The sequence below is a fragment of the Triticum aestivum genome, chromosome 2D (genome assembly GCF_018294505.1).
Source record: "Triticum aestivum cultivar Chinese Spring chromosome 2D, IWGSC CS RefSeq v2.1, whole genome shotgun sequence".
NCBI classification, from domain to species: domain Eukaryota; kingdom Viridiplantae; phylum Streptophyta; class Magnoliopsida; order Poales; family Poaceae; genus Triticum; species Triticum aestivum.
In genome coordinates this window covers 119,154,539-119,182,027 of record NC_057799.1, presented here as the reverse complement: position 1 = coordinate 119,182,027, position 27,489 = coordinate 119,154,539, and the positions used below count along the sequence as shown (strand labels likewise).

Here is a 27,489-nt window from a genome sequence, read left to right as displayed (position 1 = left end):
AAAGCCTGACCGAAATAAATCGAAATAAAAGATAACCGACTTAAAAAAAACTGACAAGCTTCTGGATGATTCCTAGAACCCAACCATGGAAGCTTTTGGGGGCCTCGAAACCCAGGAGCAAGAGGGAGGTTCGCGCTTGTGCTTTAGTTGGGCCGGTCATTTATAACAAAAACACCATGGCGGGAGATGCTGCAACCGGCCACGCCGAGAGTTGGAAATGGTGACGGTGGCCCTGTTGGACGCTCGAGCCAGCCACACGATTTGTTGGAATCGGTGTGGCAGGTTTATTTCGGACCAACTGCATTTTTTGCTCCAACCGGAGTTGGGTGTGGACTACGACCGGCGGCATGAGATGCTGGAAATGAGTGGCGGCACGGTGCTTCAAGTGAGGTACTACGTTGATCACTGCTACAAGCATAAATGAACACGGGGACTGAGAAGCCTACTCCGGTCGATGCGTCACATTGAAGCAGTGTCGGTCTGCCTGCCCTGGCTACTTAAGCACGACACCAACACTGGCCAATAAACATGTTGAGGAGGAGCCCTCTCCCCTCTGATGAAACTGCTGAGACCAAACCGGACGTCATGTCAAATAGGAGCCACCCCCCTTGCGGAACACGTTTGACTGTTTCGACAGACTGACATCACCGTCGCGCCGCAACTGGCGTGACAAAGGTCGTGAAGGAGGAGGAGCCATCCAGGGTGCCTCGTCCATTACCTCCACATGGCGACGACACATCGTCACACAGCACCCTGATGTCGGCCAAGAGGGTGGCACAGGAGGACGAGCGAAAGGAGTGGCGCAATGTCGGGCCACGTTTGCCACATCGGACGCCGACACCGCATCAATGACCAGCGGGTCTAGATCGGCTTGGAGGAGTCGCTGCACGCTGCCACCCCCGTCGCCGACAGGGCTAGGTGAAGGGATGGCACGCCGGGGCGGCGTCCGCGGTCGACACGGCAGCGCGCGGAGGAGTGGCAAGCCCAACTTCGATCTACCACTGCGTTTATTATTTTTATTAAGCTATATCGATATTACTTGGATACATATATTACCCAATGAAGTTTGATATTTTTGAAAAAAGAACAAAGCATACGGATTTATTCAATAAAGGATGCATCTAAAAAAATTATTTATTGATTATGTGTTTTTTAACACATCCATATATGTGATTACTTAGAGCTCCCAAAGTATTCACACTTAATTAAATTTGGTATTCCCGGAATGTTTTTTGCTTAACAAAATTTGGCGCTAAAGATGTTTTCTTTACCGCGAAAGAGTTCCCACGTCTCTGCTATTTTTCCTCATCTCCATCTTCCCCACCTCCCCATTATCAACCTCCCGATTACAATATGCTGAACCTGCGCGCCGCCATTCCCGCACACCGTGCGGTGGCAGCCTCATCCTCAAGCGCGGCCCTCCGCCGCTAGCTCCTTTTGCCGATGAATCCCTTCTTCCTCCATCAACAAGAGGTCGCTAGTTGGAGCCTCGTCGGCGTCCGTCATCCTCACCATCAGGAAGCCGTGCTCCTCCCGACTTCGTCCTCACGGCCACGAAGCCGCATTCGAGCTGATCTCAGCCTTCACACGAAGCTGCGCCGTTTGTCCATCGGTACACCGTTCAGCCTCCACCACGTCAAGCAGGTGATCCCTTGAATCCCATAGCCCCTACAGTTTTACTATTAAATCAACCGAAGTGGCTCCTTCATTTATATGCATCTCAAATCTTGATCCTCTTCTCCTTCGTCTCCTTACTTCCTTCATGTAGGCAATGCACTCTAAGTGTTTGTTGAATTGCTTGCTTGTCTAGAAATCAATTCTGACAGATTTTCTTGAAAATATGTGAGCAACTGTTTGGTCCAATCAAAATTTATATGTTAAAAATCAAAAGTAGTACAAGTGGTGTTAGATAGATTGGCCAAATAACCTCACATTCCATTCACGCTAGAGCATAAAACATGATAGTGTTTGGTTCCACAGGCTGCAATGTACTCTGCTATTTTGTACTCCCTCCGTCCGAAATACTTGTCGGAGAAATGGATAAAAATGGATGTATCTAGAACTAAAATACGCCTAGATACATCCATTTCTCCGACAAGTATTTCCGGACGGAGTGAGTAGTATTTCTAGTCTGTCCTATTTCCTACCTCATCTTAGTGTAGTCCCACTATGTTTTAGTTTTGATTCTTGCATCTTAGCTGAAGGGAGGTTTCAATCAGCAGCTCTCAGATATTTTTTTTTGAGAATGACTACGCGAATTACAATCATACAGCACATTCAGATAGCATAAGCGGACGCAAGTCTTATGGCACATCCGCAATAATTAGCGAGTCTCCTTCTCGCCTGCCCCTAGCAGCCAACTTGTGGGCTAGTTTGTTCTTGCCTCTTCTAACTGCATTGACTTTGATAGCACTTAAGGTCCCAACCGTGCTGTTGATGTCACTAACAACCGAGAAGCACGCCGACCTGTTTTGGTTACTCCCGCATAATTCCTCTGCAATCCTGGAGCAGTCTGTCTCAATGATTAGAGATCCGCAATACATCGCCGACAGCGCAGTGAGCCTAGTCAGGATCGCTTGTCCCTCTGCTTCCTCTACTAACGAGCACACATGCATTGATCTGCTAGCTGAGAAGAGCACCTGGCCCTTATGGTCCCTCGCGACAGCTCCTGCTTAGGCCTGTCCCGTCTCTGCTGCGTATGCTGCGTCTGTATTCAGCTTAATCATACCCGCGGGCGGCCGCTCCCACTGATCCGCTTCAGGTGTCCCCTTATGGCCCCGCGCTTGCTCTGTTTCAGCAGCCTTCAGAGACCCGTGCATCCCCTCCCCAACCAGCGATAATTTTCTGATTTCTTCCTCGTACCCAACCAGGAATAGCGTCGATCGAGATACTGATTCTCTCCCGTCTTGATGGACACAATTGTCTCGCAGGAACCACGCACGCCACAGCAGCAGCAAAATATTGATTCTCATACCTGAATCATGTTTGTCTAGCAGTATCTGTAGCCAATCCTTCCCTGTGTACCAAAACTCTTTTTCAGCCGGGAGCTTCCATTCTTTTCTCATTGCATATCTCAAGGCTCTGCTCTTGGTGCAAGCAATTACCGCATGGTATTCATCTTCGTCACCCTTCCCACAAATTTCACACACACTGTCGTGGACAATGGTCCGTTTGAATTTGTTCTTCTTCGTGGCCAGAGTGCACGTTGCAATTCTCCATCCAAATATCTTTATTTGTCTGGATATTTTTACAACAAATAAGCCATACAGTGCTAATTTTTTCAGTCAAATATTATTTTTAGGGAAATATACTTATAAACACAGCAGCTCCTTATTAATAATGAATTCAATTAGACATTAGGAATGGGGATTGGGAAGTGTGTACTAAAGATAATGGGCTGGGCGGCTGGCTTCTGCACGTCTCCACAATGTCCAGTTCGACGCTGGTTAGGTCTACTAACTGCTAGTTGGGCTCTGTTTTTTTTTCTCGGACCCATCTCTATTATCCTATGGTATACGAGTCAAACCAAAATCTCAGGGTGTGGGCAGTGGCCCACCCTGTCCACCCTCTGTATCCCCCCTGTCCAACATATACCATTTGCTACAACTAGTTTCTATTTAAAAAACTTGTATAGCATAAAGATGCTATTTATCTAGTAGATGTAAGATAAACTGGAATGTGCCATCTGTGACATTGCTGTTACTATTTAGGACTAGACCAACTATGTGAGTTTGTTGGCAGTGTTATGTTATTAGCATTTGGACGATAATTTTTCTTACACATCTTTTGCGAGGCAAATATAAGAATTGAGTTACTTGGTACTAGATTTATGAAAAACACACACATAATGTAGAAATTTTGAGTCTTTGGTTTGTGCGTAAGGCTATTTGGTTCCAACAAATTTGCGAAATCATATGCATGACCTTGACATATGCTTCGATGCTTGACCTTAATATATGATTTTAACATTGTTTGGTAAAGATATCATGTCGAGGATACCTCGACGGCTTCGAAGCCTAAACATCCCAGAGCAAGCTTCTGAAAGTGTACAACCAGATGAAGAAAATTTACAAGGCCCTCCAGAGATTGATGATCTAGTACCAAAAAAGCCTCCTGAATCTACTAGGCAAATCAAAAATAATTTGTAAGCTCAATTTTCTTTTTCAAACACATATCTAGTATGATGTATATGGTCCAGTTATATGCCATTGTGATACTCTTGCATGCAGGGCCAAATGGAGATGTGCGACCGATTATAGGGGAATTCTGAGGTAAAAATTTGTCAGAATTACGTGGGGGGGGGAGATAATTGTGGAGACTGACGGAAGTGGAGTTCCAAATGGAAGGTCGGCTGCCATTCTTGGTCAGCACCTTACCTGGCTTGCAGAAAACTCAACATTTGCACCATTGCATATTCCAAGACGGGACAATGAATTGTTTCTACAAAAACATGGGCAGATGATCACAGATGTGGAGGTAAAAAAATTATAGCACTGTTCAAGACTGTTCCTTTCACATTGCTAATTGTCAATTTTAATATTTGAAGGAGAAATTATCTACCCCAATGAGACTAGACAACTTACAAGAGACTGGATCCTATTGAATATTAACAAAAAATGGAGAGTGTATAAGTCTCGTTTGAAGAGTAAATATTTCAAGCGTGACAAGAAGTCTTTGGCTGAAATTGTAGCATGTGTTCCCAAAGGTGTTAATGAACATCAATGGGATACTCTTGTTGGGTTTTGGTGCCAGGATTCACACATGGTAATGTGTTATATTCTCATACTTAATCTGCCGTACATAATTAGTTTGATGACATTAATATTGACTAGATGTGTTGTTTTCCCAGAAATTATGCGAAAAGAACACTGAGTGTGCAAAGAAGCAAAGAATCCACATACAACCGGGAGAAAAAGCCATGCTAGGCCCAGAAAAGAGATGGTCAAACTTTTTCTTTCTAAAGATGGCTCAGAAAAGTTTTGTTAGGAAGAAAACTGAACATGTTCTAACAGAAACACTAACAGACATTCTAATTTACTTTGTTGAACAGGAAATTAAGAGCAATCGAAAGGTTAGCAAGATTGAACTATGGGATGAAGCTCATAAGCAGAAGAAGGACGGTGAATACAAAAATGCGAATACAAAGATAGTGATGGTATACTTCTACTTGTGATTAAAGTAAAGGTTTTAATTTAAAACTACTTAGTATAATGAGATGTTTGTATTTATTTCAACAGGAGAAACTGGAAGAAAGAAAGAAAGATAACAATGGGAGCCTTTCATTTAGTGATTATAGAGAAGTATTTAAAAGTGTGCATGGGGAAGAGGCAAAAAAACTTTGTTGGTATTATGGTGATAAGTATTGGAGCGAAATAAAAGTATCTCAGGGACTGACTTTTGTTCAGCATCCTGAGAAAGAAGGAAACGTTCAATTTAGACTGCGGGCACTAGGAGATAATGTAGAAAATGTGACAGATGAGTTGGCTATGATCCGTTCGTTCCTGAAGCGAAAATTCCCCACAGAGGATTTGAGAAATGAATTTGTAACCGCGGGAAGTGATGAAGTTAGTATCTAAACCACACCTCTTTCTGCAGAGATAAAAATATGAGTATTAATATACTATTATCCTATTCTTGTTTCAGGTTGATCTCAACGAAAAAGTTGTTGGCAGTGACCTCCCAAATGAATCACATAACGAAGCAGAAGAATATGCTCCATTGAGTGCTATGCAGGTGATGTAATAGTTTCTTCACTAATAAATATTCTACTGAGAGTGGCCTTTCAAGACCCGGGTGCCTAGACACCCTCATATCCAGACTGTCTGTGCAAAGAGCATCGCCTAGAGATATGTGCCACGTCCAGTAACGAATCTGATAGCAGGTCTAGGATTTACTAAGCGCGGGGAGATAGAAATATTTAAAACGAAAATAGGCTAGACCCACACTGTTCATCATAGGCAGAATCCACCTAGCCTGTGACCGGCCAGTCTAAAACTGAATTGACATGTCAGCCTGCTATATACAGGAAATATAAACCTGTTGGCCCGTTTCTTGAACAGGCGAAAAGAAATCTCGCCTTTGGAACCTGACTATATCGGCCAGTCTAAAAGTGTATATATGTTGTAGACCTTTGCATAATCTATATTCTAAACGCTTTACTACCCTCCGAAATGAAACAAGAAGGCGTTGATAATATTTTGATATGCAAACTGAAAGGGCGCTGATGTAGAGACCCTGGGGCCCTGCTTTCTTCTGACCAGCCTAAGTAATACGTGGCGGGATACATCTCCATGCGATACAGCGCATGCACCGTCCATTGGTTGTCGCTTCAATCTTTTTACTCTGTGTTGTCACTTCAATCTTTACCAGATTGACCTCCTATCGCGCCTACTCCCATGCACTGCCTGACCTCCTAACTGACCTATGCTTCCTGCTACAGCATAGGAGCGCCGCTGTTTGTCTGAATAAATTGGTTGATTAAATGGCCTGACACTGCAAATGCTCTGCTCCTGAATAGACGCCAGCACGAATCTTACTGTCACTAAGCGGAATAGACACCTTTTCGATATTCTACTTCATTCTCATACTTAAACAATTGTTCATCATAAGTTGCAGGAACTACATCCTAGCGACTGTGAGCAAACCAAAGAGTGTTACACCGGTTTACCATTACCACGAGAAAAAATGGTTGCTAAGGTGTGTGCATAAATTTTTGCTTTGTTATTAAAAAATACCTATGTTTTGTATAAGTTTACTTACAACTGAACTGAACCTCAATTGTAGAAAGCACACATTCAAAAGTTTGATAGGGCCAATCAAGGAAGTGCAGAATCAACTTTGCCGGACAAGCATATCACTACCCAGGAATTGCATCCTAGTTTTTCTGTGAGAACCAAAGAGGGTATCACTGGTTTATCTTTACCACACATGGTTGCTAAGGTGTGTGCGCATAATTTTTTTACTTCATTATCAACCAATACCTATGATTGTGTATGTTTATGTCATACTGAACTGAACCTCAAATGTAGAAGGCACGCATTGAAATGTTTGATAAGGACAATCAAGGCCGCGTAGAATCAATCAAAGAGGGTTACACCAATGAAGGAAGTGAAGAATTAACTTTGTCGGATAAGCAGATTACTGCCCAGGAATTGCATCCTAGCTTTTCTTCGAGAACCAAAGAGGATTACACTGGTTCATCTTTACCACACATGGTTTCTAAGGTGTGTCTGTGTGCATAAACTCTGATTCTTTGTCAAACAATGTCTATGTTTACTTACAACTGAACTAAACCTCAACTGTAGAAAGCGCGCATTGAAAAAATTGATAGGATAAATCAAGGGTGTGCAGAATCAACTTTACCGAACAAGACTAACCAGGAATTGCATCATAGCAATTGCACAAGAACCAAAGAGGGTTGCACCAACTTATTTTCACCACATGAACACATAGTTGCTAAGGTGTGTGTGCACGCGTGCATAATTTTCTGTTGTGTTATCAAACAATGTCTATGTTTTCTATAAGTTTACTATCACCTAAACTGAACCTCAACTATAGAAAGCACACGATGGTCCTGAAGCAAAGAATGGTCATGCCGAAAATAACAATGCGACCAAGCAAGGTGGTCCTGAACCAAGTGTACAACTTCATCGCATCACTAAGCAGGTATATTATATATATCTGAATGACAATGGTTAGAATAGTTAGTTGGTCTAATTCCATGTGCAATCATCCCTTTCTGCTTAAAGTGAAATCTTCCATGTGTTGTGATAATGAATGCTTCATTTCTTGAAAAAATAGGATAAAATGAAAGTTTTCTTGTTTTCGTTGAACCCGAGAAGCAAAGATAAATTTGTGGCCGAAGGAACTTTAGTGAGTAGAGATAAAACATATGTGGTTGGAGGAAACATGCTTGGAGAGCAATATGTAGCGGTTTCTGTTTGTGCTGTTTCAAAACTTGGAGATCAGACACTGGTTAGACCATATGGACAATTGCAAATAGTAAGGGATGCTATTGGTCATGTTATTGCATGGCCTCTATCACATGTAAGTACACTTCCATGCAATCATCATATGCTCCAATGTGCGTGCTTAAGGCTTTATATTTAGGAAGATTCTTTGTGTTTTTTAGGTAAAAAAAACCAAAATTAACCACGCCTGCACAACCTCAAAACAAGCCACCAAACGCTGGTATGGAACATCATCAAAGTAAATTTGTTCTCACACTATTCTTCAAGCTATGTTCTAAAATTTTCTCTGTTATCTTTCTTTTTCAGGGTAGCTCAAGATTTAGAAAAGGAGTGCATTGCAGGAGCCATGAGCAACTATAGAAGAATTAGTATTTAGATGGACAAATATTATGTATTATTTAAAGATTTTATCTTTAGAGGAAAACTTAGTTCTACTTTGTATGATCTCTTCTTAATTATTTGCATATTTTATATGAAGATCTGATTTGATTCAGTTGTGAACCAAAAGTGTTTGTTCCTACTAAATGAAATTGTGCGAATGGGATTGTTGTGGATACAATTGGTGATATGGGTGGATCCCTTCATATAATGATATTTGTTGCTTATGAATGTGATTGGTGATATGGTGGATGCTTTTATATAACAATATTTGTTGATCATTCTGCACAAGCATATGGCATGATAAAGTTACTGGATTTGAAATGGCGAAGTACAAATTTGGAATGAATCAAATATTATTTAAAATAAAATATTATGTGGTTAAAAAACCTTTTGTATATTTAGAGACGAATATAACGTCTGTACATAGCGTGCATAGGAATGGCCCTAGGGCCTATGACGATTGAAATGGCCTTGTTAGTAGAGACGTACGAGCACACGTAGCACAACGACTCTACATGTCTAGAGACGCTTTTGAACGTCCAAATATAGCGTGTCATAACTAGAGACGCCTTAGGACGTCCCAATATAGCGTCTCATGCCATGTACAGACGCTTTAGCCAGCGTGTCTATATGTTTTGAGACGGTCCGTGGGGAGACGCTCCAAAGACGCTTTACTAAGTCGACTCTCTGGTTGCCTAGAGATGAAATAACACGTCTCTAGGTATGGAATATGCACTAGTAGAAAACGGGGCAAGGGTCACAGGGCAGTTTTCACATTAGCCCCGGTTCAGTCACGAACCGGGACTAATGTGAGCATTGGTCCCGGTTCGTGAGCCCAGGGGGCCGTCCGGGGCCTCGTGGGCATTGGTCCCGGTTCGTATGGACCCTTTGGTCCCGGTTGGTGGTACAAACCGGGACCAATGGGCCACGCTCCTGGCCCACCACCCTTTAGTCCCGGTTCATACCACAAACCGGGACTAAAGGGCTGGTCCTAGTTGCGGCCAGTGTTTAGTCCCACCTCGCCAACCGAAGGGGGCTCACACCAGTTTATAAGCCCGTCCCTCTCTGCCTTTTAAAGTGAAAATAGATGCCCTTATACAGGGAATTTGACCTAAATTCACAGTAAATTTCATAGAAATTTATTATGAATTTAGGTTGAATTTTCTCTATAAGCGCATCTATTTTCATTTTTTTATATTTATAAAATAAATAAACCTTAATAAAATAAATAAAACTAAATAAACCTTAATAAAATAAAATAAAATAAACTATAGTAACTACAATAAATAAACCTTAATAAATTAAGTAAAAATAGCAGCAGTAAAATAAATAAAAATAGCAGCAGTAAAATAAATAAAAATAAAATGCGTCTGGAATAGATTGTCCGTTTTGTACACGAAGTGCATCCAGTTTATGCCGTAACCCTCTCAACTTTCTTGCACATGCTATGTGGATGAAATGATGATATCATGCCAACTTTCAACCTTTTCAGAGTTCATTTGAAATGCTTTTCAATTTTAGGGTCTTATAGCTCAAAATAATTAGTAAATGCATGAAAAATAACAAATGAAGTCAGAAAGGATTGAAAATGATGATGTGGCTTTGAATGGTGCATTTTGAACACACACAAAGTCATGAGTTCAAATAAGTTTAAAAAAATGAAATCCCTTTGTAACAGACGAGTTTCCGGATGAAATCCTGATACTTTGAAAGAGATTGTCCGTTTTGTACACGAAGTGCATCCAGTTTTTGTCGTAACCCTCTCAACTTTCTTGCACATGCTATGTGGATGAAATGATGATATCATGCCAACTTTCAACCTTTTCAGAGTTCATTTGAAATGCTTTTCAATTTTAGGGTCTTATAGCTCAAAATAATTAGTAAATGCATGAAAAATAACAAATGAAGTCAGAAAGGATTGAAAAATGATGATGTGGCTTTGAATGGTGCATTTTGAACACACACAAAGTCAGGAGTTCAAATAAGTTTTAAAAAATGAAATCCCTTTGTAACAGACGAGTTTGCGGATGAAATCCTGATACTTTGAAAGAGATTGTCCGTTTTGTACACGAAGTGCATCCAGTTTATGCCGTAACCCTCTCAACTTTCTTGCACATGCTATGTGGATGAAATGATGATATCATGCCAACTTTCGACCTTTTCAGAGTTCATTTGAAATGCTTTTCAATTTTAGGGTCTTATAGCTCAAAATAATTAGTAATGCATGAAAAATAACAAATGAAGTCAGAAAGGATTGAAAAATGATGATGTGGCTTTGAATGGTGCATTTTGAACACACAAAAAGTCAGGAGTTCAAATAAGTTTTAAAAAATGAAATCCCTTTGTAACAGACGAGTTTGCGGATGAAATCCTGATACTTTGAAAGAGATTGTCCGTTTTGTACACGAAGTGCATCCAGTTTTTGCCGTAACCCTCTCAACTTTCTTGCACATGCTATGTGGATAAATAAGTAATTAAAAATAAAATAAATAAGTTTTTTGTTGTAAGTAGAAATAAAACAAAATAAATATAGCAAAAAAGAAAATAAAAAAACTAAATACAGCAAAAAGAATTTTCATAAAGAACTAATGGCACTAATAGAAAGTTTATATGTTTTCTAAAACTAATGGCACTAACAGACAGTTTATAATTTTGCTGACCTAAAAGCAAAAAGAATTAAAAAATAAAGCAAAAAAACAAAAGAAAATAAATGATGCAAAAAATTTAAAAAACTGCCACCTATTGGGCCACCACGGCCTGAATACGACTAGAAACCCAACCTGGGCCAGGATTCAGGCCCGCAGAAGGCCCAATAGGCCAACAGACAGCACAGTTTGACATTAGGCCCATAAGCCTGCATTTGAGAGGAGCTCGAGAGGGCAGCCGCAGTGGAGCTTATAAACAATTCCGGGCCCCTCTCAACTAGCGAGGTGGGACTAAACTTTTGGCCGCGGGCAGCGCAAGGCCTTTGGTCCCGGTTGGTGGCACCAACCGGGACCAATGCCCCCCCTTTAGTCCCGGTTGGTGCCACCAACCGGGACCAAAGGCCTCTGCTTCCCGCCCTTTGCGCTGGTGAAAAGAGGCCTTTAGTCCCAGTTGGTGGCACCAACCGAGACCAAAGGGTGGGTATTGGTTCCGGTTGGAGCCACCAACCGGGACCAAAGCCTTTGCTATATAAGTAACACTTTGGAAATTTGCTGATTTCCATCGCCAGTGTCCCCCCGCCCGACGACTACGCCGCCAGGCTGCCCCGTCGTCGTCGCCGTCGCCCGTGCCCCCGAGCCCACGCCATCGCCCGTCGCCGTCGTCCTCCGCCCCCCGCCGCCGTCGCCATCGGCATCCGCCGCGCGCCCCCGAGCCGTCGCCCCGTACGTCACCGTCGCCGCCCTCCGCCCCCGGCCCGCCGCGGTCGCCGGCCGTCGCCCTCCGCCACCCACGCCGTGGCCCTCCGCCACCCTGTGAGCGCCGCCCCGATCCCCTCCTCCTCCTCCCTGTAATGGATGTGTAGTTAGATTTGTAATTAGATTGTTGTAATTAGATTTGTATGTAATTAGATTTGTATGTGTAGTATTAATTTGGATGTGTAGTTAGATTTAGTTGTTGTAATTAGATTTGTATGTGTAGTATTAATTTGGATGTGTAGTTAGATTTGTAATTTAGTTGTATTAATTTGGATGTGTAGTTAATTAGATAATTTAGTTGTTGTAATTTAGATGTATTAATTTAGATGTGTAGTTTAGATTTTTTTGGTGATATTATTATTGAATATGCAAAGAATATATCAATTTTTTCATAGAATTTTTATGATTTTTTCTGTTGTAATTTTGTTCATAGAATTTTTATGATTTTTTTGTTCATAAAAATTGTGTATGATCAAAGTCATTTATGTATGTTCATATTTAGAAGAAAAAGAAGGAGAGAAAAAAGGAAAATAAGAAGGAGAAGAAGAAGAGAAGAAGAGAAGAAGAGGAGAGGAAGTAGAGGAGAAATAAATAAGAAGATGAAAAAGAAGAAAAAAAAGAGTAGAAGAAGAAGAAATAGAGGAGAAGAAGAAGAAATAGAATAATAATATATATTATTCTATTTCTTCTTCTTCTCCTCTATTTCTTCTTCTTCTCCTCTTTTTTTCTTTTTCTTTTCTTCGATCTCCTCCTCTATTCCTTTCTTCTTCTCCTCTTTTTTTGCGTCTTCTTCCTCTTCTTATTTTTTATCGGGTATGTCGTTGTCGATATATGTACCCCCCTCCCCGATAACTTTTAGTAAGTACTACCTAGAAAGTGTTTAATAGAATTAGTTAGAAAAATAATAGAACTAGTTAAACTAGCTAGTTTATTTTTAGTAAGTACTACTTTATTCTATTTATAGTAAGGAAATTAATAGAACTAGTTTGTTTTTTTAGTTAAAGCAATTATTCCCGCATCGACGTCGACGATGCCTATCCCGCATCCTCGTCGTCGACTCGGCGGAGGAGGCCGGCTTGATCAGAGGGGCCATGTCCGGGACTGGGCTCCGCCGGGCTGGTTTTGGGAGGTGCTACCTTCCGGTGGGCGTAGGTTGGTGAGGAACCAGCCCGTCGTTGACCCGATCCTTGTTTGGTGGCGCTCGCGTGGGCCAGTGACGGTGCCGAGGCTTCCGGACACCGCGGAGGAGGTACGTCACCGTGTCAGCGAGGAGGACCAGCACGTCCGTCGCTACATGGTTGCGTTGGAGGGCAGGTTCGACAGTACCTGGCAGGTTCTTCAGGGATCTCACTGGAGCTATGATCCTGTGATGGTTCCGTCCCTTTGGGTGTCCACCGCCCGCGCCGATGTCCGGTTAGCGATGCTATATGTATGATAGTATTCGAGGTGTATTAGTGATAATATTCGGCGATGTACGGACGCATGGAGATGATGTAGTTTTGCTTATAATTGAATGCATCCTAATTTGAAAACTACTTTATTTTGTGATTTGATTTTGCTTATTGAATGCTCAAAGTGGAAAACTACTCCGATCCTACTTTGAATGCTAAAATTGGAGAGCACTATGATTAGTTGATAGCTTATAGGGTTTTTGTTTTCGCAGAAATCTAGGAGCCCCCCCGGCCCCTCCATCATCCCCGCCGTCGTCCCCGTCACCGCCCCCTCCGACATCGAGGTGAGACCAGCCAAATCCTCTTTTAGAAAGATAATTAAACGATATTTCGGGTTGACTGTATGTCTGTCGAGTCTCCACCATATATGAGAGGACGAAGAATCCCGACTGTGTTGTCGTGGGGGTAGCTTCTCCTTCGTTCCCGTGTGCTAGACAATTTGGTGTAATGCACTCGAGAACGAAAAGAGGAGCTACCATCACCGACGGTCGCAAATGTCAGAGAGGAATCAGTGAGGGAGAGTTCCACCATATATATATGAGAGGACGAAGAATCCCGACTGTTGTCGTGGGGGTCGCTTCTCCTGGTTCCCGTGTGCTAGCTAGACATTTTGGTGTAATGCACACGGGGACAAAGGGAGGAGCGACCATCACCAACGGTCGAATGTATACACCACGTGAGCTGAGAGTTTTCAAGAAAAGACTCGACAAACCGATAGTCAACCCGTGATGAATAATAATGATCTAACTTAGGTTTTTTAGTACATATATTTAATTGTAGATGTTTAATATTTGAATTATATATGAACATAGGAAATGTCGTACTCGGACGACGAAAGTCTCCCGGGGGAATGCGACTGGTGCCACGACGACCGAGGTCAGTGCGACAGGCCTCACCTGGACGAAGATCGGCGCTTCAGTATTAAGCTGGAGGAGACGTTCGATGTTGAAACGGTACGCAACGACGACAAGTGTTATTTTTTCGTAATTAAGCACGACTTCAACTATTTCAACGTGTACTTTTCATCTTTTACAATTCGGCTAGCTTATCCCATGCCATGCAAGACGCTACGTCTTGCAGAGGATGGGTTTTGAAGACCATGAAAGTATGGAAACAAAGAAAATTCACCTAAGGACCCATCATGATATAGATTTTGAAGTAAAGCTGTATAATTCTGAGAGCGTAACCCATTTTGGTTGCAAAAATTGGGAAGCATTTTGCAATATGTATGGTTTTGATGAGGGTATGCTTGTCACCATGGATCTTGGTGATCCTGACATCGAGCAAGACAATATGGACATTTGGGTCCTTGTTGATACGCCTCCAATTCTACCGCTATGTGAGTTTCTCAAACATAGTTATTAGCTAATTTATATTGTTCATTTCAAAATAGTTGACAGCTTATTTTCATTGACAGCTTATTTTGATTGTTCAAACAATGTGCGGAACATGGTAGACGGAACCTACTACACCGATGGCTCTGAGTTAACTTATAAGGAGAAAACTCATCTGGTCGGATTTTGTACTGATATTGAGAATTACAATATCTACAATCAAACTCCTCATCATTATGGTCCTCCATACGTGCCACTAGTGCACGTGGTGAACTACGGTAACTACTATGGAGATACCCTGGTAAGATTTCTTACTATTACGACATCCGTGCATATTTTGCATAGTTCTAAAACTAGTGCATTATCATTGCTAACTATGAAGTTATTACTATGTTTTTCAACAGATAATCCCAGAGGATTGTGTGCCTCATTTGATGTATCAGAATGGTAGACTTGATGTTTTGAATATACAACCAGGTCATCCTACGAATCTCAACTGTCCATACCGGATTTCTAAAAGAAGTGGAGACATGCAAATCAAAGAATGGAAAAAATGTATGGACAGTCGCAAGGAGCTTCTTGGAAGCAAAAGGAAGCGAGGCGCAAGAATTGGAGACAGGATGATCTCCATTCTCCATAATGGAGAGTGAGGGTCTATATTGTTTTATGCTATTTTACCTTAAAGAGGGTATTTCGGTCCTACCTAATACTGATGATCATGTGCTAAGAACAATTAAGTAGGGTTGGTTCGATGACTGTGAGGATGATGATCGATTGTATGACTTGTTATTAATAACGAGTAGAAGTTGTATGATGATGATTAGTAGGACTTGTTATTATATATGATGATGCATGATGCGTGCATGAAGAGTTATTATATATCAGCGGGTGAAATGAACATGGATTGGATTGAAGTGAAGGCAACATGCATGTGGTGCGTGTCGAAAGTAGTACCATCCAAACTTGATCAAGTCCGGATTAGTATTACTTTCGACATGCACCACATGTTGCCTTCACTTCAATCTAAGCCATATTTAGGCATAGCAGTACGTAGCGTTGGTAAACCAAGCACGGAGATATAAGAGAGGACACTTCTCTCTAATAGCTACCTAATAACAACGTAAATTAACCCCCCAAAACCCCCAACCCCCCCCCCCCCTTCAAAAAAAAACAAAAACCTCAGCTCCTGCCAGGTGCTGACGCGTAGATGCCTATTGGTCCCGGTTGGTGGCACCAACCGGGACCAAAGGCCCTCCTGCCTGGGCTCCCCGCACCGGCCACGTGGACGGCCTTTAGTCCCGGTTCGTGTAAGAACCGGGACTAAAGGGCTAGGGCATTAGTAACCGGGACTAAAGGCCCTTATGAACCGGGGTAAAAGCCCCTTTTCCTACTAGTGATGACGGCTCTACAGGTAGTTTTTGTTGTATAACTTGTGAGCAGTGATCCGGGTCTTCCGCATTTGCATAAAGTTGAAACAATTGAGCACATGAATCAACCTCCATATGCAAAGAGAGCCTCGGCTCAGTGGTTGGGTATGCGGTTGTGCAGCCTAACGACCCGAGTTCAATTCCTAGAATTGACAGGTGATGCACAGGGGTTTTCCCCCGTTTATTGAGGATCAAGCTTGGTGTGTGGTGGAACCACGCATCAAGAAATATCTTGATACTCATTGAAAAAATTCCGAGGACATGTTTATCTTGGTACTCATACTAAAATGGCTGTATGCATTCCTAGTTGGTGGAGAGGCCGGGAAGTGAAACTCTCTCCCTTTTTTGTGGCCGCATGCATCTTTCCGATGCAGAGGACGGGGATGTCCTTCTTAAAAAAAACCTCCATATGCAGGCAGCTTTGCTCTGCCTTGTGGTAAGTTATAAGGAAGCTGCCGAGTAATTGTCGTGCCTGGTTCCAGAGTCTATATTTGATGTTCTTTTTTACAGAACGAGATATAGCTCCCACACTTTGTACGTATGTTCTAGTCCTACACAGCTACACCTACATGCGTGCGGCGCACGGATGATTTATAGACGTGGATTCATTGAGTTGTAGTAGTGGTTGAAGAAGTAAAAATGTGAACAAGTGGTTGGGGCGTCGGTGTCACAAGATAAATATGCTCTGTGTGATCAATTGGACACGCATATATGCTACACATAAGGTATGGAGGGGGTTGTTGCGTCAAAGTCCCCAAAGCCAAGCTAGGAAACAACTCACCGCGGAGCAAGAATGCGATGTGATCATGTGAGCACGCGCGCAGTGGCATGTGATGTGACAATGGCAGCATCGAAACGCCGTCCTCATCTTGCATTTGCCATTTTTGGCATGAGATAGTGGCGCACCGTGTTGCCAGCTCCCGTGTTATCTCCCGGCCGGGACATCACATTCAACAAGCTTTCACTCCTGTGAGAGTCCGCGTTGCATCCAAATGTTTTCACTCGCCTTCAATCGATCGGTTGTTGCTGCCAAGGGCCGTAGGCACATCTCATTTCGTTACAGGTTAATGCAGCCCATGCACGCACTGTTAGTGATCCCTACGTAGATGCAGGAGAGAGGTGGACTTTCCGAGTGGATGGCATGCGGAAAAGAAAAACACGAACCTGCCAGCTGCCGGTGAAATATTTGATATGGAAACATGTGACACTAAAATGTTATGACCGTACCCGTGGTGGCGGGTGGTCAAAGACGTTGTATGATGGCCTTATCGTGCATGTCGGTGCTTGCATTTTGCTAATTTAGTATATGGGTTTCCAGAAATGTTCGTTGTCTTGCCCTGAAGTTGTAGGCGTTTGCGCCGAATTTCGTCAACAAATGTCTGTCCTTCTTGTAATTGCTTGTACACGCATCGGATTCATAACATTATGTTGTCTCATTGGATTCAACTTCTAAATTAACTAGATGGTGCCCCTCGCGTTGCTACGGGAATCGGTTGCAATACATTTCATTTTATTGTGTGGAATTTAAATATTTAGATTAATAAGATGTGAACCAAAATTAAAAATACATACGACTTACTCCCTCTGTAAAGAAATGTTCGTAGAATATATTTCTTTACCGAGAGAGTATTATATTTGATTATCTATATTATAAATATTTACTAAATATTAGTAGAATAATAGAATGAAACATATTTTTTCATGCATGGTTGCATGTGGTGGTGAGTCTTTTCCATGCATGATTACATATTGAGGTGTTATCTCATCAATAATTGTATGATGACGTGACATGCTTGGATGTTGAGATGCATTAGTTAATAGGATTTAGTGTAATTTCAGTTCCAAACATAGAATTCCATATATGTGTGAAAGTCGGCCGATCGCTGTTACATGAACGTCTCCCTTTGCCCCTAGATGACTAGATCGATTGTAACTTGTGACCAGCGATCCACGTCTTCCTTATTTGCATAAAGTTGAAACAAGTGAGCACATGAATCTACCTCCATATGCAGGGAGCCTTGCTTTGCTTTGTAAGTTGTAAGGAAGCTTCCGAGTAATTGCCGTGCCTGGTTCCATAGTTTACAGAGTGAATTGTAAAAAACCACCATATTTTAAATTCACGGCCGGATTTGCTACCACATTCCTTGCCCGCCCCAAAAATCTACCAGTATCCTTACTAAATTTCTCAATAAACCCTAATGACATGTATGCATAGATTTAAACCGATTTTGACAGAAAAGTCCCACCCGTAAGTGCTGATGTGGCATAAAACGGCCAACGCCGTTTGTTGACCGTCAGCCCATCTCTCCCACGCCGCTGCTCTTCCCACTGGATCGCGCGGCCACCAAGAGACGCTTGTGTGCTCGACGGCGCTACGCCCCTGCCTCCCGCCGGCCTCCGGCGGCGCCACCGGAGAGCGCCGCCCGCCGGACCTCCACACCTCCTTCCGCTCCCGTCCTCCCTCGCGACGCCCTGAGCCGCCTCGACCTCATGCGTGCTCACGACCGTGGCACGCCGGCCTCGCGCACCCGCATCCCGCTGGCTTCCGGCGAGCCACCGGAGGGTGCCGCACCGCCGTACCTGTGCACCTCCGCCCGCTCCTTCCCGGCCTCCCTTGCGACGCCCTGAGCAGCCACGAACTCATGCGTGCTCACGGCCGTGGCGGCCCGGCGCCGCGCACCTACCTCCCGCCGGCCTCCGGCCGCGCCACTGGAGAGCGCCGACCCTCCTCCCTCTTCGTCCCATCCTCCTCGCTGTCTCTGTTCCGTCCTCCTAGCTGCCCAGCTCCGTGGGGTCATGCGCACGATCGTGGCCATGGCGGCCGGCCGGAACGGACAACGCCGTGTGCGGGGAAACGGCGGGAGGTGCAGGGTGAGTGTCCATGGGGTTCGCCGTCCATCCAGTAGCGGGAACAACGACGACATATCCGGCGGCGATGCCCTCGGCGTTCGCGAGCTCCGCAGCACGCATGCACACAACGTGTTTGAGAAAATGCCGCACAGAAAAGTGTTTTGTAACAGAGTAGTGCTAACACTTACATGTGGACCCCATGTCTAATATAACGGTCAAACAAATGGATTTGACTTTCAGTGCCAAGTCAGCACTTACAGGTGGGCCCAACCGGTCAGAAATCTGATTAAATGGTTCAAACCGGTCATTAGGGTTTATTGAAAAAATTAGCAAGGATACTAGTAGATTTTTGGGGCGGCCAAGGAATGTGGTAGCAAATCTGGGATTGAACTTAAAATGTGATGGTTTTTTGCAATTCACTCTAGTTTACATTTGATCTTCTTTCTCCCAGAACAAGATATAGCTCCCACGCTTAGCATGTCCTACTCCTACACAGCTACACCTACGCGCGTGGGGCGCACAGACGGTTTATAGACGTGGATTCATTGAGTCGTAGTAGTGGCTGAAGTAAAAATGTGAACAAGTGGTTGGAGCGTCTGCTTCACAAGCTATATATGCTCTTGTAATGAATTGGCCACGTATATTTGCTGCACATAAGGCCAACTCCACCGCGTGACCCATGCGTGACCTATCCGGTCTGAATTTGTCCGTTTGGGGTAAAATACGACCCAGCGGTAATACCCAAACGGACAGAGTTGTCTTTTGGACACTTTTTTGTCCCGGCCAACCCCAAATTTGGAGCAAACTTGGTCCAAAAATGCTCCCGAACGGACAGAAAACGGACACTCTCCTCGCCCCTCTCGTCCGCTCTTGTCCGCCCGCGCCTTCCCTCTGGCCCACAACTCAGTGAGAACGAGAGGCTGGGGCGCGTGCGCGGGCGGGGTGGCGCCGCGGCGAGGGCGCGGCCGAGGCTGGACGAGCGCGGGCGGGGCGGCGGCGCGGCCGGCGAGGCAGGCGCGGGCGAGGCGAGCCGCAGGGGCGCAGGCGGGCGCGGTGCGGGGCGGCGCGCGCCGGCCTGCAGGCCGCGGCGAGGGCGAGGCTGGGGCGCGTGCGCGGGGCAACGCGAGCTCGGGGCGGGGCACGCACGGCAGGGCGGCGGCGAGCTCGCGGCGAGGCGGCATGGCGAGCTCGCGGCGGGGCTCCGGGGTGTGCGCGGCGCGGCATGGCGAGTTCGGGGCGAAGCGGGGCGGACAATTTGGGATCCGGGAGGCCTTCTGCGCGTTGGGTGCAGATGCCCCATACGTCTGTCCGTCCCCCGGACGTCCGCCAAATCGCACCCAAACGGACAAAAGCGGACGTCCGGATAGGTCACGAATGGGTCACGCGGTGGAGTTGGCTTAAGGTACGCAAGGGATTGTTGCGTCAAAGACGCGACATGATCATGTGAGCACGCGGTGGCATGTGATGTGACCATGGCAGCAGCAGAACGCCGTCCTCATCTTGCACATGCCCTATTTGGCATGAGATAGTGCCACGCCGCGTTACTTGCTCCCGTGTTATCTCCCGGCCGGGACATCGCATTCAACAAGCTTTCACTCCTGTGAGAGTCCGCGTTGCTGCCAAATGTTTTCACTCAGCCTTTGATTGGTTGTTGCTGCCATGGACCGCAGGCACATCTCATTTCGTTACAGGTTAATGAAGCCCATGCACGCACTGTTAGTGCTCCCTACGTAGACGCAGGAGAGAAGTAGACTTTCCGAGCGGATCGCATGAGGAAAAAAATACGTACCTGCCGGCTGCCGGTGATGTCGTGTGCACTATTGTGGCCATGGATGCATCATCGCAATGTGCTACTCCTAGATGATCGACGTTAGGAAGGAATAGCGTGGACAAACACCTATGCCAAAACTACTCTAGATGGCATTGTCAATTCATGCTCATTAAACCCTAAACCCTGGACTGGAGTAACCTTAGGACACACCGATAAAGTTGGTGTGCTGACGTCACTCACTCCTAGTGGCGATGACTGGACGGCATGAGGTTACAAGGAAGACGGGTCGCGCTTGGGTAGAGCTTTGCCGTGCCGAAAATTGCTCGTCGTGGACGAGCTCGCGCGCTCACGTTATCGTCACGCGTTCGATCAGCTAGAGATGCGAGATGCCCGCCGTATCGTAGGTGGCAGGTGAGGAGAGTTAATGCACGTACGTGACGGGCACGAGACGCCGTGGGAGTCGATGTTGTTGACGACGTGAGAAGAGGGTTAACGATGTTGTTGTTTTTTTTTGCATCGAACTCTGACTTTATTTAACAAATAATTATGCGGTTACAGTCTGCCCGTAGGCTGTTGACAAGGAAATCTGGACTCGCATCGAGCTAGCAGTCCGTACCCTCCGTTGCACTAGCGCGCTGTGCACATAAGTGGGCCGGGAAGTTAAGATCCCTACTGATATGCTGAACCGAGAAAGAAACAAAATTAAGGACTAAAGCTTCAAGTTCACGAAAGATAGGCGCAGCAATAGATCGTGAGTTGCCGCGCGAACTCCATTGGGTGACCAGCTCCATGCAGTCGACCTGCATTATCACATGTGACATTCCACGTAGATGAGCAAAGATCACACCTTCCTGAAACGCTAGGAGCTCAGCAATGAAAGGATCAGAGACCCCCTCTAGCGGCTTGCACCAAGCCCCCACAAAAGAAATGTGAGACCGAGCAACGCCGCCTGCTCCTCCTGACAACGCATTTGGGAATACTGAGCCATCAGTATTGATGGTAATCCACCCCACATCGGGGGGGGGGGGGGGGAGGGTTCCAACTCCGTCCCGCCAGCACCAGTGGGCGACGGTTAGGTAGATCGAGTATGGCCAGGGTTTCATGGATCCACTTGAGCGCTTGCACCGGGGAGAAGCCCTCCTGATCGTGGGTCCATTTGTTCCTGGAGGTCCATATTGTATGCATGATTGTGATAATCTGACACTGAGCCTCTTCAGAAAACATCGCATCGAGCACAATATCCCGTGCCCATGTTAGCGGATGCAACCTCGGTAGATGGAGATCAAACCGATCCTTCGCCGCAACCCAAAACTGCTTGGCGTGTGAGCATGAGATGAGTGCATGCATCAAGTCTTCATTCATGGCCTTGCATAGATCGCAGCGGCCAAGTGGCTTGATGTGACGGTGCTGTAGAGTCATGTAGTCTGGCAGGATGCCACGCAAAACCCTCCACCAGAAAACCCTAACCTTCGGCACCACCCGTAGTTTCCAAAGTGCGGTCCACAACTGTTTATTTGCTGATGAAGTGTCTGTTATCGTCCCTTCCTCTAGAGAACTAAGCTCGTTCCGAGTCATGAGAGAGCGATACGCTGATTTTACAGTGTAGTTACCCGACTTTTCCAACGACCACGCCAAACTATCTTCCCCACCTGATCTGTTCAAGGGTATATTAAGAATCGCCTCAGCATCGGGGTGCAGAAAAATTTGGCGGACCAAACTGACCTTCCAACTCCCAGTGTAGTCATCTATCAGCTCTGAGACAATGTGCAGGGGCGCCGCCCCTAATCTACCAGTCGGTTTCATAGTGACTGTGTTTGGGATCCAAGGATCATTCCAAATAGATATAGATGAGCCATCTCCTATTCGGTGGATCAGTCCCCTCTCCAAAGCCTTCCTGCCTGCGATGATAGCCTTCCAGGTAGAGGAAGCTCCCTTGGGTATCGAGGCTTGGAGAAAATTTGAGTGTGGGAAATACTTTCCCTTCAACACTCTAGAGCATAAAGAATCTGGTTTGGTCAGAATGCGCCAGCCTTGCTTTCCAAGCATTGCTAGATTGAACATTTGGGGATCCCGAAACGATGTTGTTGACGTATCGTTTGTGCACTGTTCTGTGCTGGAAGTACGGGAACGGCCGGTAACAGGGTTGTAGATTTTTTCTGATGGGCGGCCCACCGGATGTATTTAACCTAGCCCACGGGTCATTGTTGGTCTGGTCGCCATTCGATCCCCAAATCAAGAGACGAAATCCTAGCCGCGCCGCACAGCCTATCCCAAATCGAAGCAGATAGAACCGTAGCTTGCAAAGATGGCAGATCCAGGTGTTGAAGCAGTTGCTCTGCCAATCGTGCCTTGTCCGGATTGCGGCAGGAACGTGATGACATACGTAGCGCGGCGCGGTCAGAATGCCGGCCAGCGTTTCTACAAGTGCTGGAATCACAACGTAAGTACAGTTTCCTGGATTGGATTTCGGAGTTTTTTCTGAGGTTTACTTGTTCAGATTCCAACGAGGTATGGTTTGTTGTGAATTCATGGCCGCCATCAGGGGGCGGATGCGATTTCTACAGGTGGGAAGAGGCGTACGCGGCGCATGTGGCGACTCGTGGACAAGCAGCACCTGCAGTCGGGCAAATCGGGGCAGTGCAGATGCAAGGCGGGCAGGCGGATGGAGCTCAAGTTGTGCAGGCGCCTCACGTTCAGCCGGGGCAGCAAAACGGAGCACCGGAGGCGTGCAGGCTGCATCTTTTGCAAGCGCGGTCGCAGGATACATGCTTGCGGCGGCTCCAGTTGCGGGTCGTCAGGGTCCCGCAGTGTATCGAAGTTGCTTCTCAGAGCAGGAACTATGGGGTTCAGCTCCTCTGCAGTTGAACTACTACTGCACGCGTGCTGTAGACGTTCATATCGCCCGTCAATTCCCATCTGGCCGCTCGCATTTTACCTACTTAATCCTGTTAACAAAAAAGCCTTCATGTACACAGATAAGTGCTTCCGTTCACACTGCACACCACGCACTAACTAGACTGGAGAGCAAACAGGCTGAGGCAGGCGCGAGCAGACGACCTTGCCGCCGGCGAGGGTTCGTATCTCCGGCCAAGCGCACTCCCTCCCCGAGCGACGGTCCGGCGGATGGACCTCCATGCCCGCCTGCTGCACCGCGGCTGTGTCCCCGGCTTGCCCAGGATCTGCCGCCAGGCACCGTTCCTTGGCCTCACCAGCCGATGCCGTCCCCTGGGGCTCGCCGGCCGACGCCGTCGACCGCAGGTACGTGGGAGCACTCCACCGTACTCAGGCTGGCTGTGCCGTCCGACGCCCTCCACCTTGATGGAAGCTGCCCGCTTCCTCCAGCCGCTCGCCGATGGGGATCTGCCGGCCCCGCGCCGCCACTGCCCAGGAAGGAGCTATTCCTCCTCCTCTCCGGCGTGTGGGAGTCCGCCGTGCAGGCGCTTCTCGAGCTCGGGAGAGGCACAGGTTAGTATGTGGCTAGCTCATACCTTGTAGTGTGTAGCATGACAATATGTTTGGTCCCCTGTCCATTGATCTTGTCCGTTCAAATCTTCAGAATTATATGTATGTAGCTTGTGTTTCTGAATGTTGCTGTGTTGTGGTCTAAATACAGATTGTTATCTTACTACAATTGCATTTGATTTGATTGCGCCGTTGTGTCGTGGTCTCACTATCCATAGAGATTTGGCATGGTTCTGACTAGCAAATTTCTAGAATACTGTAAATCAGTTATTGATGACCTTAAAACTACTTGAAAAAGGCTAAGTTGAGGTTCATCCGTTTGGAAACCAGGATACTGTGATGTAAATGCTCAAGTCCTTGCCGCTTCACACATCAGCAAAACTAAGTGCTACTCTGCTTTTAAAACAGATAAACAGAAGCAAACGTTCCTCTTCCTTTCTCTTTGCCTAAAGGAATTACAAATACCATAACAGGATGCGAAGGCTGCTCTCTCTGTATTTGCCTTAAGTACTAAACACATCACAAGTAAAAGGAATTACTAGCTGCAGTTCACGGCTGTAGTGATGGCTGTAGTTGAGGTTGATGTAGAGGAGCCGAATCCCACAAATGCATGACTCTCCTCTTATCTCCCTATCGAACTGTTGTCATATCCGAGGAAAATATGAATTCTTTTCCAAGTCCCAAATATCATCGGCTTCACTCTGTAAATTAAATAGAGATATAACAGATTACACAAAAAAAATCATATTGCTTACAAATGGAATTTAGGAATTTTGGACAAGATGAGTAGAATACCGTTAGTAAACGAGCATAGTACCCATATTCCTGCAAACCATCTGCATTTGTTCCAGTCATTTTCTCCATAGGTGCTTTGCATTGTGCAACTGGAATATACCCAAGTCCAGAAGCCCCAAGCCTCCATAACAAGTCCAGAAGCCCCAAGCCTCCTTTGTGGAATTAAATTTCATGCCAATTTGAGGCATCCAACTAGGAATCATATTTGTCCTGTAAAAAAGCATATCTTAATTTATTTGTCTAATTACACTACAAGAATATGATGATAGGGCCTGAGAATTTAACAAAATTGAGTGTACCTGTTCAAATCTTTGTTGGAGTTGGTCATATTCTCCATTAGACCTCGTCGTTATATTCTCCATTAGACCTCGTTGTTTCCTTTTTTGTAATCTGTAATAGCATAGCAAACTCAGTCTATAGGAATTCCCTTGCTGCCTTGAGAACATAAATACAATTAGAGGATCTGTCACATACCTTGAGATTGATCATCTTTTTTTTTGCTAGGAGAAGGAAGGCAAAAAGGAGATCATCTACATTAATCTCCTGTCAAGTATTGGAAATCCCAAGTATTTGATGAGAAAAGCACCTATGGTACAACTTGCATGTACAAATCTGACTACATTCATGTATTTTATCTTCCTCTATTCAAAACAATAGGGATCACTTCTGTTAGCAAAGCACCTATGGTACAACTTGCATGTACAGATCTGACTACATTCATGTATTTTATCTTGAGCTTATTCAAAACAATAGAGATCACTTCTGTTCAAAGTTGTTTTTCACTCTAACATCATCTAAAAGGTGCAGGAATAAATTTTGGATCTCCTTCCGTCCTTATCACTTCTGATTTTTCTACTAGTTGTTTGGAGGGTTCGGCTCCTCTGCAATTTAGCTGCTGAATTTGTTAAAGTTAATGGTACCTGTTTGAATCTTCATTGCAGTTAGTCATATTCTCCATTAGACCTTGTCTTTGTTTTTTGCAATCTGCGATCATGTAGCAAAATCAGTCTAGGAATTCTCTTCTTGCCTTGAGAACATGAATAGAATCAGACCACGTGTCACATACCTTGGGATTGATCAGCTTCTTTTTTGTTGCTAGGAGAAGGATGGCAAAAGTGAGTTCAAAAGGGAGATCATCTACACCACTTGCAGATCAGCATGACGAGGACAATCAGTACAGAGATAGGGCAAAAGGGAGATCTTAATGCCACTTAAACTTGCAGATCAACGTGAGGAGGACAATCGGTACAGAGATAGGGCAAAAGGGAGATCCCTATGCCGCCTATAGATCAGCATGTACCTTGGTCACGTTTTGGCTACAAGGAGGACGACCAAGAAGGACTGGGGAACGCCCGCAAAAAAAAGCACTGGGGAAGACGGGCGGGAGGAAGGCATGGAGATCGCTGTTTGGCGCCAACGTGCGTTCTGTTTGGCGCCAAGTAACCTTACCAGATTTTCCACCGGACAAATTGGGTGTTTGTTTTCATTTTTTAAGAGAATTAAGTGGGGAAAATGAGAGCGGCCAGATTGGAATTGACGGGCGATATGGATGTCTACAGTACACGTGCAGTAATAGTTCGACTGCAGAGGAGCCGAACCTGGAACTATGACAGTTTCAGTTTTCTTTTCTGCATAGCTGGAACTATGACAGTTTCAGTTTTCTTTTCTGCATAGCTTGGTAACGCCATTTCCAGTGCACTCATCCTGGCAGCACATGGGGGTCGTTCATCATCAGGTGCACGCCCCATACGGATTCTGCATAATCCAGATGCATGTTTGTCAGTAATATATGTTTGAAGATGTTTGTCAGTAATTATGTTTAAAGCTTTCTTCAGTAGATGGCATGCTCATACAGAAACCGATATGATAAACATGGTTCGAATATTGTAACAAGATCTTAGCAATTGGAGCTATGATTGAACGAGAAGCACAATGTCGTAGAGCTATACCTTTTAGCCCAACCAGGAGCTTGAGGGTTGTCTTTGCCTGTAGATTGCTCGGACGCCGGTGCGGACAGAGCAACCCCCTCGCAAGTGCTTATCAAATCCATTTGTAAGTCCAGTGCGTGTCTCCGGCATCACCAATGCTTGATTCAGCAGGCGCGCATACTAAAGCTTGGCTCGCACCATGGTCCAGCGGCGCAGATGCGCCGCCCAGATCCGGCAGGGGAAATCTATTTTCAAATTAAGAAGTATACGTGTGAAATTATCAGCTACGTATTGGACCTGCCACAGAAATCATAAAATGGGGGTGCGAAAATTTACCTGTCGACTGGATATGATAAGAACTCGATTCCATCGCCTCCGGTGGTCGGGGTCTCCATTGCCACGAGCTTCTCGCCTTATGCGGCGGACCAAGGGAGACGACAGTTTTGGCATTTAGTTTTCAGTGCCGGTCGGGTGACCATGGTCCCACATCATGGTACAGCCTTATCTGTTTCGCCCACAGCGGTGATGTTTTTATGTACAGTACTACTGCACCTGTACCAACGGAGCATGACAATCCTGGACCGAGATGTTGCCATCATTTCCCACGTCTCCGTCTCCGCGCGTCTGTACTGGACGTCCGTACGGTTGCTGTATCCATACACCCGCATAGAATACAGTGCGCAACGCGTCGTTCATTCGCTCGTCCAGCTAGCAGGAGC

The 27,489-nt window shown here is 45.4% G+C and overlaps 1 protein-coding gene and 1 long non-coding RNA gene across 5 annotated transcripts; one reads left to right on the top strand and one right to left on the bottom strand.

The window, feature by feature from the left end:
* The first annotated feature begins 22,802 nt into the window (after positions 1-22,802).
* Positions 22,803-26,655, top strand: LOC123052060 (uncharacterized). 4 transcript variants are annotated; one of them, XR_006424429.1, is made up of 4 exons: positions 22,803-23,025; positions 23,150-24,050; positions 25,347-25,433; positions 25,942-26,655. XR_006424429.1 is itself a non-coding variant. In XM_044475113.1 (4 exons), exons 2-4 carry the CDS (start codon positions 23,709-23,711, stop codon positions 26,002-26,004), a joined length of 492 nt encoding a protein of 163 aa, XP_044331048.1. In that variant the 5' UTR covers positions 22,803-23,025; positions 23,128-23,708; the 3' UTR covers positions 26,005-26,655. The 4 variants fall into 4 exon arrangements, 2 of the variants coding, with proteins under 2 accessions (XP_044331048.1, XP_044331047.1); XR_006424430.1 differs by having other exon boundaries at positions 25,347-25,446; XM_044475113.1 differs by having other exon boundaries at positions 23,128-24,050.
* On the bottom strand, positions 24,390-27,247 carry LOC123052061 (uncharacterized). The gene is made up of 8 exons (XR_006424432.1): positions 27,107-27,247; positions 26,792-27,015; positions 25,909-26,597; positions 25,763-25,826; positions 25,317-25,385; positions 25,142-25,232; positions 24,843-25,052; positions 24,390-24,748 (listed from the first exon to the last, which is right to left on the bottom strand). It is a non-coding gene; the product is annotated as an uncharacterized lncRNA (long non-coding RNA).
* Between the last annotated feature and the right edge of the window lie 242 nt (positions 27,248-27,489).